Source organism: Filicampus tigris, chromosome 10, assembly GCF_054856515.1.
Source record: "Filicampus tigris isolate MCC_2025a chromosome 10, RoL_Ftig_1.0, whole genome shotgun sequence".
Lineage (NCBI taxonomy): Eukaryota > Metazoa > Chordata > Actinopteri > Syngnathiformes > Syngnathidae > Filicampus > Filicampus tigris.
Genome location: NC_141226.1, coordinates 19,349,876 through 19,361,591, shown reverse-complemented (window position 1 = coordinate 19,361,591; position 11,716 = coordinate 19,349,876). Strand labels below are relative to the sequence as shown.

Sequence of the window (11,716 nt, the reverse complement as noted above, 5' to 3'; positions counted from 1 at the left end):
GGGATGTATGCCAACAACATGCCTGAAAGGTTCCTGCTGATTGTTCGGGACAAGAGATGCCGTTTTTTTGTGTTCACTAACCTGAGGACACATCGGTGGGAGTGACTTTTCTAAAATGCCAACTCTAAAATACAAAAGCTGTATCAAATATTGTGACTGCATAAAGAAGTAATATCAGATTGGTATTCATTTAACAATAGGGATGTCACGATTTGTGGAATAAGAGTTAATCCACTCGTTTTTAGCCCTCTCAGGGGGTGGCCATTTTGTCTTCTATCGACTGAAAATGACATCACAACTGCTCACAACGACCAATCGCGGCTCAGATTCAGAAAACAGGTCAGCCGTGATTGGTCGTTGTGAGCAGTTGTGATGTCATTTTCAGTCGTCAGAAGACAAAATGGCCACCCCCTGAGAGGGCTAAAAACAAGTGCATTTTGCTGCTTTATTTATATTCCACAAACGCAAAATTTTATCAGATTGCCGTGTTTCAACTAGTGGGCTTGCATAGACCATATTCTTGAAAAAAAAATGCTTTCTTTAAGCAACTCGATTTTCGATTAATTGAATCGATTAAACGGACCAAATCGCTTTGACTTGTTTTCCGATTAATCGTTACATCCCTATTTCCCAATATGTTTATAATTATCTGAGTCAATCGAATATGACATTTTTTTCTTTTAAATACTGAATGCAGTTTATTCTATTATCTAATTAGATTGTGCAGGTGTACTGTATCTAATGAAAGGTACAGTAAGTGCTTACCATTCAGCAAAAAAAAAAAAAAAAAAAAGTGCCTTTACAATTTTAATTTCATCTGCTTGGACTAATCGTAGTCAGTACTAGTTTATAAGCACTTGGATTTGATTTATTACAATGTCTGCTTAGCCAACAGGACAATACGTGCAAAGGTAGATTCGACAGGCACCGGCCACGTTTTAAGGTTGCTGCATTCAGAGCGTTTATCAGGCCAGAAGGTGCGTAAATGACAGTCTCAAGTCGACGGGATAATCTGCAAAGCCAGAAAAGAACGCCGATGGACGCCTTTTGTCTCTTCAAGACACGAGAGAAGAAAGCCCTATATGAAGTTACACTTACACAAAGGAACCAAGTAGGTTTTCTGTACCTGGTTATATAAGCACAAACGACATCGGGAATGCCCAAGAGTGGTGAAAGAAGAAAAACTTCAACATTCCTGACTTAAAATCAACATCATAATAAGAGTGTTTCACATACTAAAATAAAATGAAATACAAATATTTCTGAAATCAGTAATGAAGAAAAAAACTGGCCAGTGGATGGTGATCACATCATTGTAGTACAGCAAATAACTTTTTTGCTCAGAATCAAGATGTATCTACGGCAAAAACATATTTTTTTTAAAAAACATCATAGTCGCCAGATATGTTAATTATTGTGTGCAGATGACTAGAAAAGCGTTTTGCTAGTCAAACTTGGCATGCTTTGACCAACCGATCAGAGAATGGAAAATAGCTGAGACCAATTTGAAATCTGGTCGGTTGAAGAAACAGTTCCGTTGCTAACTTGCTAATGTATCTTAAATTACGTCGGCCAGCACTACTGTTTCCGAAGATTAGAATGACAAGGCTGAAATCTGATTGGAGATCAAATCTAATCTAGAAAGGCTGTTGGGAATAAATTCCCTAATGAATGTGGGAGATTATGCAAACTCCACACAGCAAACCCAGAACCTCTCAACTGTGAAGCAGACATGCTAACCACCACATCACTGTGCTGTAATTTACTGTAACTGTAGTACTGTAATTAGATCTAACTGTATTTTTGAAAAATACATATATACTGTACATTCCAATCTACGAAAGACACTGACAGGCCACCCAAGCGTCCCCCTGAGGGGAGGAGTTTCACCCCCTGGGCTCGTTGGTATTTGCAGAAACAATATTGCACCTGTCGGCTCACCTGAGGGAGCAAAAGCGAGAGGGAAATGTAAGCTTCCCTCAAGTTCTTTAGAAGGGAAGAAAACAAAAACATTCATCTTGCCTCCAGGCCGTGAAGAAAGTGTGCAGCTATGGCAACAACATGGCTGATGATGCTGAAACTCTTGGTGACCGTCACGCAGGTAAGTCATGATTGCTTGCCACAGATCGACTCTCATTAACAGTGACGGGAAGTAACAAATTCAGGTCGCAGTGCTTCCCACTTGGGTTTTTATTTTTTTGTTGATTTTACTTCTACCTACATTTGAAAACATATCATTTCTACTTCTTTATCAAAACAGGGTGGATACTTTTTTTTCCACCCAATCTCCACGACATGACAAAAGCCAAAAACGGGGACAATTGAGATCATTAAAATGTATTTGCTGATGTTATCATTAGCTAATATAGCATTGTTTGTTACTTAGTTCACAAATTTAGCAAAGAGTCAAAAGGCATGGGAGCACTTTGAGAATAATAATAACAAAACACATTGTTGTTTTGATAGCATTAAAAGCCAATGCTAATGCTAGCTAGCTCTTAACATGTGCCATGATTTTTTTTTTCTTCTTCTCAGTAGGAGGACCACTAAAGTGAAAAGTGGGAAACTTTTAGTGTTCACGTGCATCGTGCCGTTTATAATTAACAGCAACAATTCATTTTTGTTTTTGTACCGAAGTGCATTTCATTCAGTCCTACTTTTAAGTACAGGCGTTGAATCGGTACAACTACTTTTAGCAGTCTTTTCGTACGTAAGCATCTATACAAGCGGAAGAGTACTTTTAACACATCTGCTTACAAACACAACCAACTTTGATACGGCAGGTCACCATTTTTTTGTGTTTTTTCCCGCATCCTTGCTATAATGCACATTTTATGCGCAGTTCAACAATATTACATTGCAGAGCGATGTGATTGTGAACACACAGGCTCTTTTGATGTTTACAGCTTTCATCAAGTGTGTGTGGCATGCACACCCGTCCCTCAAAGGACAAATTCATTCAGACCTGAAAGAAATACCTGCGCCGAAATCTGTGTTGAGTGAAAGCAATGTGCAGCAGGATACGATAGCCGTTGGTCCCCCGACCATGAAATGATGTCTTTGAAATGCAAAAAATGCTGCAGTTTATCAAGCCTCGCATTTATTGATTACATTGTTTTGTCACTTTTAGGTGCGCACAGCTGAAAATGGTAAATAAAAAAAAAATTACAAAACGATTTTTATTTTCTATATTCCATTTTTTTCACTAAATGAAAATACAGTGGTACCCTGACTTTCGAGTGTCCCAGTTTAAGAGATTTTTCGAGTTGCAAACTCCACTGCTCGGAAAAACAAAAAGGTAAAACATGAAGGTACTGCGATGCCCTCAGATTTTATCGGACGGTGAGCCGCTGTCGCTGACATGCTTTCAGCCGTTGACTGAACAGGACAAAGTCAAACTCACAAATAAAATGAGAACACTCGCAAGGGGCAGCCCTGACTACAGCTCCTGATGTCAGTCACTGAGGCACGGCCCTTAAAGGTGCAACACATGAATAGTACAGTATGTACAGTAATAACACTTTATAAAACCAGTGTTACTTTAAATTCTCTTTATTCATCACAAAAAATATAGCAAAAATATGGTGGTCGTTTTTTTAGGATCTGGAACAAATTCAAGTCAAGACACCACTGTATAATATTGGCCATTGGCTTTTTCCCCTTTATAAACGCACATCATTACCTCTGATCCCTCCAGACGTCACTTTCTCCGTCTTTACGGTCACATCCAAAAGTATGACCATGCAGTGGTCAGGATATTCCGGCGCCACCTCCTACAAGATCACGGTAACACCCAAAAACTCTCGAGAGCCTTCCTTTTTCGCTCAGTTCAGCGGTGACGCAACGATGGGATCAGTCAACTCCTTGTCGCCAAACACTGTGTACACCGTGCAACTAGAGGCCATGGATGACGCTTGCAATGTCCTGAGCAGTGCGGACACTGAGGAAACAACAGGTCAGTGAACGCAGCGTGGGATTTACAAGTGAAAGTTTTGCCCTTGACCACGAAGGTCATGCTTAGGGATGACTCGAGCTCATCTCATAGTTCGGCTGCCACAGTTCACCAAAGGCCAGCCAGACCCGACAAAACGCCTTTAATACTTCACAAGAGCAAACAATCGTGTTGGCATCATCTTGCCAAATTCTTTTTCAAAGGTCTTAGAGCCATGAGTGAATGAATAAATACAACAATAAACTGATAATGTACCGTATTTGTGTATACGTACATACATACAGTATGTATATATATATATAAAAAAAAAATATATATATATATACATACTGTATGTATGTACGTATACACACAAATAAAAATAACGCTGTCTTGACCTGACATTCTTTCCAACGACGTGAACGTCTTCACATCCCTCACTAGCCCCCGACGTGCCCAGCATTGTGCAGGCCTACTCCAAGCACAGCGACAGCATCACCGCGGAGTTCACAGAGGTTGCCGGGGCGACCGGCTACACCCTGAGGGCAGTGTTCCAAAGCGGTGATTTCTTCTCAGAAACCACGGTGAACAGCTCCCCAGCCACTGTGGTTGGGCTTCAGCCCTACACAATCTACAGGCTGAGCGTCATGTCAATCAACTCGGGAGGGCGGAGCCAACCTTCACACCCCATCAATGCCAGGACAGGTATAAGACATTGCTCGACGTGCAGATGGTTACCCTGAATGAGTCTCGAATCATGACTGATACGGTTATACGGATTGTCAAACTTTATACCAGCATAATAAAAGAACATTAAAATCACACAGTAGGCCTAATTGCTCATCAAAAGCGAGATCAAGATAAATATTTGTGTTGTACTTAAACTGAACGATACTTAAAATGTACTACATTTAAAAAGTAAACGTACTTTGCTGGACTTTAAAAAAAAATATTGCTTAAACAGGTGCATTGCTACAAGTTCTATACTACTATTTTTGATTGTAGTGTATGTTGATTTTCAGTGATCATATGTACTGTCCTTTCACTTGGCCAGACTTGCGCTTGCAAGATGCTAATGACTGACTGCCACAGTGTTGTTCCCAAACAACAATGACTTGTGTCTCACTCCGCTGGCCATAACAGATTGTCATTTCACTTCTCATTGTCGTCGTCACCGAGCTTTTCGGCCTATGCGCAATGCTGGAAACTGTATCCATCCAGGGCCATGTAGCCATGTAAAGAGAAACCATGAGAACAAGGCGCTGTCCACTCCCCGGGGAGAACGCGGCGAAATCTCATCGCGGGGACGCTCACTGTTTTACATCTCTTACAAAACAACGCACGGTTGTTACGTGTTGCAACGTGGTGCCTTTTGTCTTCAGTGGTGACGGCGCCTGAGTTGATCACCTCCTCGCCTGTTGATGACACCATCCTGGTCACGTGGTCCCCCGTTGAAGACGCCGCCGTCTACATGCTTTGCATCATCCGGCAGGGCTCCGGCACGCGCCTCAAGGTCACCACCACTGACCGCAACATGACCTTTGGTGGCCTTGAAGCCGGGACGACTTACTGCATCAAGGGCGAAGCGCGAGACTCTGAAGGTCGTGCCGGTGACGACGTCACTGTGTGCCAGATCACACGTGAGCAAGAGACATTTTTACTTTGATGTCCGTTCTACAGTTGATCCACCATGTGAATATAATGGGCTCGATTTTACAAGGCTTGGAGTAAAAACCTCTGCATCTTCATGGTCGTTGTATTTCATTCACGAGTAAGACAACAGCATGCATCGACCCTCCTGAATCATTGTAGAGATCAGTTCATTGCATGCCTTATTATTATTATTACCATCTTTAACACACGGTCGCATAATCGGTTGGAACCCCGTCTCCAGTGCCCTTCTTCCGGTGGCCAACTTTACATCATCCGCAAAGTGGAGATCTTGCGGTTCCTCATAAACATATTTTGTGCACGCCAATCTCCGGCATGGAATCTAGCTAGTACATGACGCTTCCACCGTGTAGCCCTGAGAGTCTTGACATGGGTGAAGCGGGCACTTGGAGGTCCAAAACGTTCAGCAAAATCACATTAGACCAGTGGTCTACCAAGTGATGGCACTTATGGTAGATATGGTCTGAACAGGATTACGTTTAGATCCACTTTCTGCGACCAAATGTTCACTCAAATTGGCATACGCGTGCAAGGAGTCTTTCACTGGCATGAAAATCAGGATTCGCCAGCGTTAGCGCCCTGCCGCAGATGCGCTGTTTACGGAAATAGAGCCCACAATAAAAAAAGTAAACCTATCTAGTGATGAGGGACTTAAGCCATAGAGACAAAGCACCACCAGTGTATATTAATCTTCCTCTGGATTTCCTTTCAAGGTCCGCCAAGCCCAGATTTGGTTGCCGTCCAGGTGACTCTGGCTGGGGCCCTCGGAATCACTGTGCACTGGATGTCAGTCAAAGGAGCTGAGGACTACCTGGCCTGGACCACTAATGGTCAAAACTGTACCAAGACAGCCAGTCACTACTGTTACATCGGTCCAGTGGGATGCGGCCAGAATCACTCGGTCTCTGTCACTGCTTTCAACTCAGCTGGGGCCAGTTTCCCCTCACCTCCAGCCCACTACATTACATGTGGGTCTAAGTTAGCCACGCATATATCAGACACAGTAGCCTGTTTTGCCCTGTTCCTACTTTTCAGTACCTCCAAAATTTTGACTAAAACCTGGCTTCCAAATGCCTTCCAGTCCTGATTCACATCCCTTCTTTGTGTTAGACCCATGCCCCCCAGACAACATCTGGGTGGAGGAAGCCCAAGCTAACAACTGCTCAGTTGTGTGGGATGAGGTACCGGTAGTGGAGTTCTACATGGCTTTCATAAAGAGGGACGACGGTACCGAGAAGTCGTGCAACACCACTGGAACCAGCTGCCACTTCCTGTGCATGTGTGGTTACACTTACCTCACCAGCATCTTCCCCTACAACCAGGCCGGCTCCAGTCCTTTTGCGCACATGCACAACTACACCACCAGTAGGAAGGACCACACAAGTTACCCCAAATACCAGTACCAGTGCAGAATCCAGTTTTAATCTCTTCATGATATCAGTTAGACGCAGGCTAACATGCTTTTATCTTGACCCATCCTGAAACATCTTTAAATATTTTTCTTCTCTCATCCCTCCCCTCCCGCCAGTTCCATGCTGCCCAGAAGGTGTTTCTTTAAAGTCTGATTCTACAGAGACCCTTGAGATCACGTGGTCACCGGTCAAAGGGTCAGAGCTTTACCAGACGACGGCAAAGCGGGTTGACGAGGTCATCCGCTGCAATGACACGGCGCCGGTGTGCGTGCTGTCAGATCTGAGGTGCAACGGAGTTTATTCCGTGGTGGTCACGCCGTGCAGCGAGCTACGAGGGTGCAACAGCACTTGCCCGCCACACACGCACCAGACAGGTAATAATGAGACCACTGATTCACTGATTGTCTTATTGCGCCAATGCTGAGAGACAAGCTCACAATAATAGAATACGGTACAGACCGGTGGTTCTCAAACTGGGTCTCGACACACTTAGTAAAGGAAGTTTTCGAGATAACATCTTTTTATTCTGCTGCACTCGCTCGCTCACTAATCTGTTTGGGACCTGGAAACCTTGTATGTGGGCAAGCACCATCACAAACTGAGGACGCCCTGTAATTCGACATCCACTTCTTTCATTTCATTGTGGAATAGAAATGTCTAGTTGTAAGTCACTTTCATTGAGAAACCCAACGTCCTGTCTGTCTGCAGCTCCGTGTTCGCCAGAGATTCTGAATATGACGCAGTTCAACCAGTCCTCATACCGAGTCCAATTCAGCAGGCCAAACGGCCAATATACAGATTACGCCATCACCGCCACCGGGCGCTACGATACACACACTTGTCATGGAAGAAACAGTTCCTGCGAGCTAACGCAGTTGGCCTGCGGTTCAACGTACGAGGTGACAGTCGTGGCCACCACAGCCGCAGGACCAAGTCTACCCGGATACAGTAACATTTTAGAAACAGGTACTGCGGGATGATTGGTCGCCCGAGACTAACACGATACCTTTGCCTGCTTTCATTTGAATCCCCACATTGCATCTCTTCAAGGTCCTTGCTGTCCCACATCTATGACTGTCACCCAGCTCACACAGGCCATGACCAACGTGACCTGGTCAGCTGGCCGTGGCGCTCGCTCCTACATTGCCACGCTGATGTCGTCACGCGGACACGCCAAGTGTCACACTACGGAGATCCATTGCTTGATGGGATGTATCAGCTGCGGTACCAACTACAGCGTCAACCTGGAAGCCATCAGCGGCACCGGACACACGTCCGAGTGCAAATATCACGGCTTTTCGTCAAGTGAGGGACACAGCGTAGCGAATAATCACTTCGACAAAGGGATTATTTACATCCTCATCAGCTGCATACTTGGGGCTCTAGTTTCATAGACCGTAGACTCTTTTCGTGCCAGTGCAAGCCTCATTGCAACTGTTTGCGAATTTCGGTCATCTCGCGGTGCCATGCTGGGCACTCCGGCGTACAGGGGGCGGGTCTACTGACATGCGCACATGCGTTTTGACACAGACTTGTGCGGTCTGTGTCAAAACTATTATTCCAGCCTCTCTCTGCTTTTCTCTCGAAAATCAAATCAGAGAATTGGTTAGCCGGTCCCTTCGCGCAAATAATCACATTTCCTCGATGAGAAGAGCCAGAAAAGGGCAACATGCTTCTCCAGACGTAACTCTCGTGGCTGGGTATGCCTTGGATTCCTAGAACAAGTGGACGGAAGTTAGTATGCCTGTCACACTTTCTGTCAAGGATTTAGAAGACAAACACATTACTGGAATTCTGATAACAGGTATCCTGCTAAGTCCTCGTTTTTTTGTTTGGAATCGGAATCGAGAATCGTTAGGAACCAGAATCGAAACAAATGACCGGAATCGCAATCGGAACCGTCCAAATTCAAATGATGCCCAACATGCTTATTAGAAAATCCTTCATGAAGTGGCTGTTGCGTGTTGATATCAAGATGATGGGTCATTTAAATTGGTGGCCACTCTTCACCGGCACAATGCTAATTTGAACTTTCTCCTAGGTGCCTGCTGTCCGACCAAAGTCAAACTGTATCGTTGGGCAAACAACTCCCTAAGGGTCTACTGGCAGTCGTCATGGACGCCTCAGATCCAGGGGCACACGGTGGAGCTATACGGGACAGCTGCCAACTACACGTGCCTCGCTTCTGCCAACAGCAAATTCTGCGACATCCAGGAGGAAAGCTGCGGGGACGTCTACACGGTGGTGGCGGCGCCAGTTGGACCCACTGGAGTCAAAGTTAACTTTTGTCAACCGAGAACATACTCAGGTCAGTTACATCAGTTGTGGGCAGCTCCAGTGCATAAAGAACAAGGAACTGCGGCTTTTTGCTCTTTTGAGATTAGTTAAACAGAAAACAAAAGTTCCAAAGCGCTTTTCCTCATGAGGGTGGCTGGTGCCTGTCCCAGCTGACTTTGGTACTGGTGGTCAACCAATCGCTGGGCACCTTTTTTTTTTTTTAACTCACATTCACACCAATGGACTTTATAGAATCTATAATAAAGCTAATACGGCACGTTTTTGGAATGTTGGGTGAAGCTGGAGCAAAGCCAGACAAGTAAACTCCACACAGGCTGAAATGGATTCTATAAAGTTTCTAGAGCATTTAAGTAATAAACTGGGGCTGCCATGGCAACGACAACAAAGCCAGCCACATTGCATGTCCTTTATAAATAAATTCATTTTATTTTTGTGTTATTCTTAGTTCCCTGCCCAGGGTTTAACGGCGGCATTGGTAAGCACCCCAACTTATTTCTATATTACTTTATGGGCTTTCGATTAACATACCGTCTCTCTTCAGTGATCTCTCGGGGAAGAAGAAGCCTTAAATAAATGTTGGTAAGTTCCATGTGAATCATCTTGGATGACTTATGTAAGCCTCAGACAACGCTGAGATTGTTGCACGCATGAAAGCAATTGATAAAAGCAGGACGAGGCCATTGTTTCGCTCGGCAACTCGACGCGGTATCTTGTAACTGCATCACTGGCTTCCATAAAACAAACAGACTGCGCCCATAGAAGTGTGGTAACAATGTAGGAGGGGAACAAAGCTGGAGAGGATAATAATATTTGCAACTTCTTCCTCCATTACCTGTGGGAGTCCAACAGAAACTTGGCAGAGCGAGAGGGTAAACGTGACTCAGGTAAAAAGAAGATGCAAAGGTGCTGAAGGAACGTGACATCATGTGTTTGGGCTGTAAGATGATAAGCTGCTTGATGTATACAGAGAGCCACATACGAAATGATGCTTGTTGAGCATTGACGAGCCGTGAGGAGACGTTAACAACTTTCATGTTTGCCACCCTCAGGGAGTCTCCTAACAACACCACAACATGGAGGAGGACTGTGTTTACAGCCAGTTTGCTCAGCCAATATACATGGATGAAATATTATACTCCTGTTTTGGAATGTTGTAGTCCATCACTGCTGTTTTCATAAAGATATGCATGTACTGAATATGTCTTTTGGTTGCAAAATGATTAAAAAAAAAAAAGAAAACAAATTTTAATCTTTTTTTTATTGATTATACTAGAATAGTTCAGTGCAGGTGGAACGGTCCTAATTTCCGCAAAATTATCCTCATTCATTAGCACACAGATTTCAGGTTTGCTGGCAAGATATGAATGTTGACTGACTTTATCAATCGATTGACAAAAAAAAAAAAAACAGCCAAAATAATTGAGATGCCAATGTTAAAATGTATATAGCCGCATCCCTTTCGCAGGTTTTGTGGCTTTGGCTTAAGTAAGCAAACCAGCAAATGCTGATGCGAACGTAACCTCAATGGTGGGAGTAACAGGCTACATGACACAAACTGCTGTGGAAATTGATGCAACCTCAGAATGGGAGTGGTACCACTGCTGAAATGGAAATGGAAACTACCCAGTAATGCCATCCATCCATTTTCAAAAGCACTTGTCCTCATTAGAGTCGCAGGTGAGCTGGCGTCAGCTGACTTTGGGCGAGCGGCAGAGGACACTCTGGACTAGTCATCAGCCACTTGCAGAGCACATTGGTGTGTATGAGGTGTCGTGATACCAACCTTATAAATTCTATACCTGACGCTACACTTGTACTGAACATGTTTGGGATGGGATCATTTTGTCCCCATTTTGATCCAGATACTGCGCTCTCATTGATTGAAATTAGAGAATAATACGTCACCTGGCACCAGCCATCCATATCACAGCCCAAAAAGCCTATCGTACCTCACAAAAGCAAATGACTGTGTTGCGTCATCTTCACATACTCTTTTTCAAAGGTCTTAGAGCCATGAGTTACCAAACGATGATCTTACTAACCCCGTATATGAGGCAGGCAATTTGCATGCAGATTTACCTTGAAAAGAACATCAAAAGTCATTCAAAACGCTGCAGCTCGGGTTCTGACCACAACGAAGAGATCAGAACATATTACTCCTGTCCTAAAGGCTTCAACACTGGCTCTCAATCAGCGGTCGAATAGATTTTGAAATTCAGTTACTGGTCTCGAAATCACGGAACTGTTTGGGTACTGAATACAGTGAAGCAATGCTGATTGAATATCAACCCAGTAGGACTCTGCGAACTAAAGACTTAGCTCAATTAGTGGAGCCTAGAGTTCAAATTAAACATGGTGAAGCTGCATTTGTTTGTACAACATGATGATGGCGCATTTCCAAGAA

At 44.1% G+C, this 11,716-nt stretch overlaps 1 protein-coding gene across 1 annotated transcript; it reads left to right on the top strand.

Moving 5' to 3' along the window:
* Positions 1-1,954: 1,954 nt before the first annotated feature.
* Positions 1,955-10,536, top strand: fndc7a (fibronectin type III domain containing 7a). The gene is made up of 14 exons (XM_086043343.1): positions 1,955-2,101; positions 3,131-3,149; positions 3,698-3,955; positions 4,376-4,636; positions 5,314-5,571; positions 6,316-6,570; positions 6,713-6,967; positions 7,131-7,388; positions 7,723-7,980; positions 8,065-8,319; positions 9,056-9,322; positions 9,758-9,787; positions 9,854-9,891; positions 10,362-10,536. The coding sequence occupies exons 1-13, from the start codon at positions 2,051-2,053 to the stop codon at positions 9,883-9,885; spliced, it is 2,457 nt and encodes an 818-aa protein (XP_085899469.1). The 5' UTR covers positions 1,955-2,050; the 3' UTR covers positions 9,886-9,891; positions 10,362-10,536.
* Positions 10,537-11,716: the final 1,180 nt, after the last annotated feature.

Coding starts and splice junctions, on each gene's coding strand:
- fndc7a (XM_086043343.1), top strand. CDS start 2,051: ATGGCAACAACATGGCTGATGATGCTGAAACTCTTGGTGACCGTCACG. Junction 4,637..5,313: donor CCCCATCAATGCCAGGACAG/GTATAAGACATT, acceptor TTTTGTCTTCAG/TGGTGACGGCGCCTGAGTTG. Junction 7,981..8,064: donor CAGTAACATTTTAGAAACAG/GTACTGCGGGAT, acceptor CATCTCTTCAAG/GTCCTTGCTGTCCCACATCT.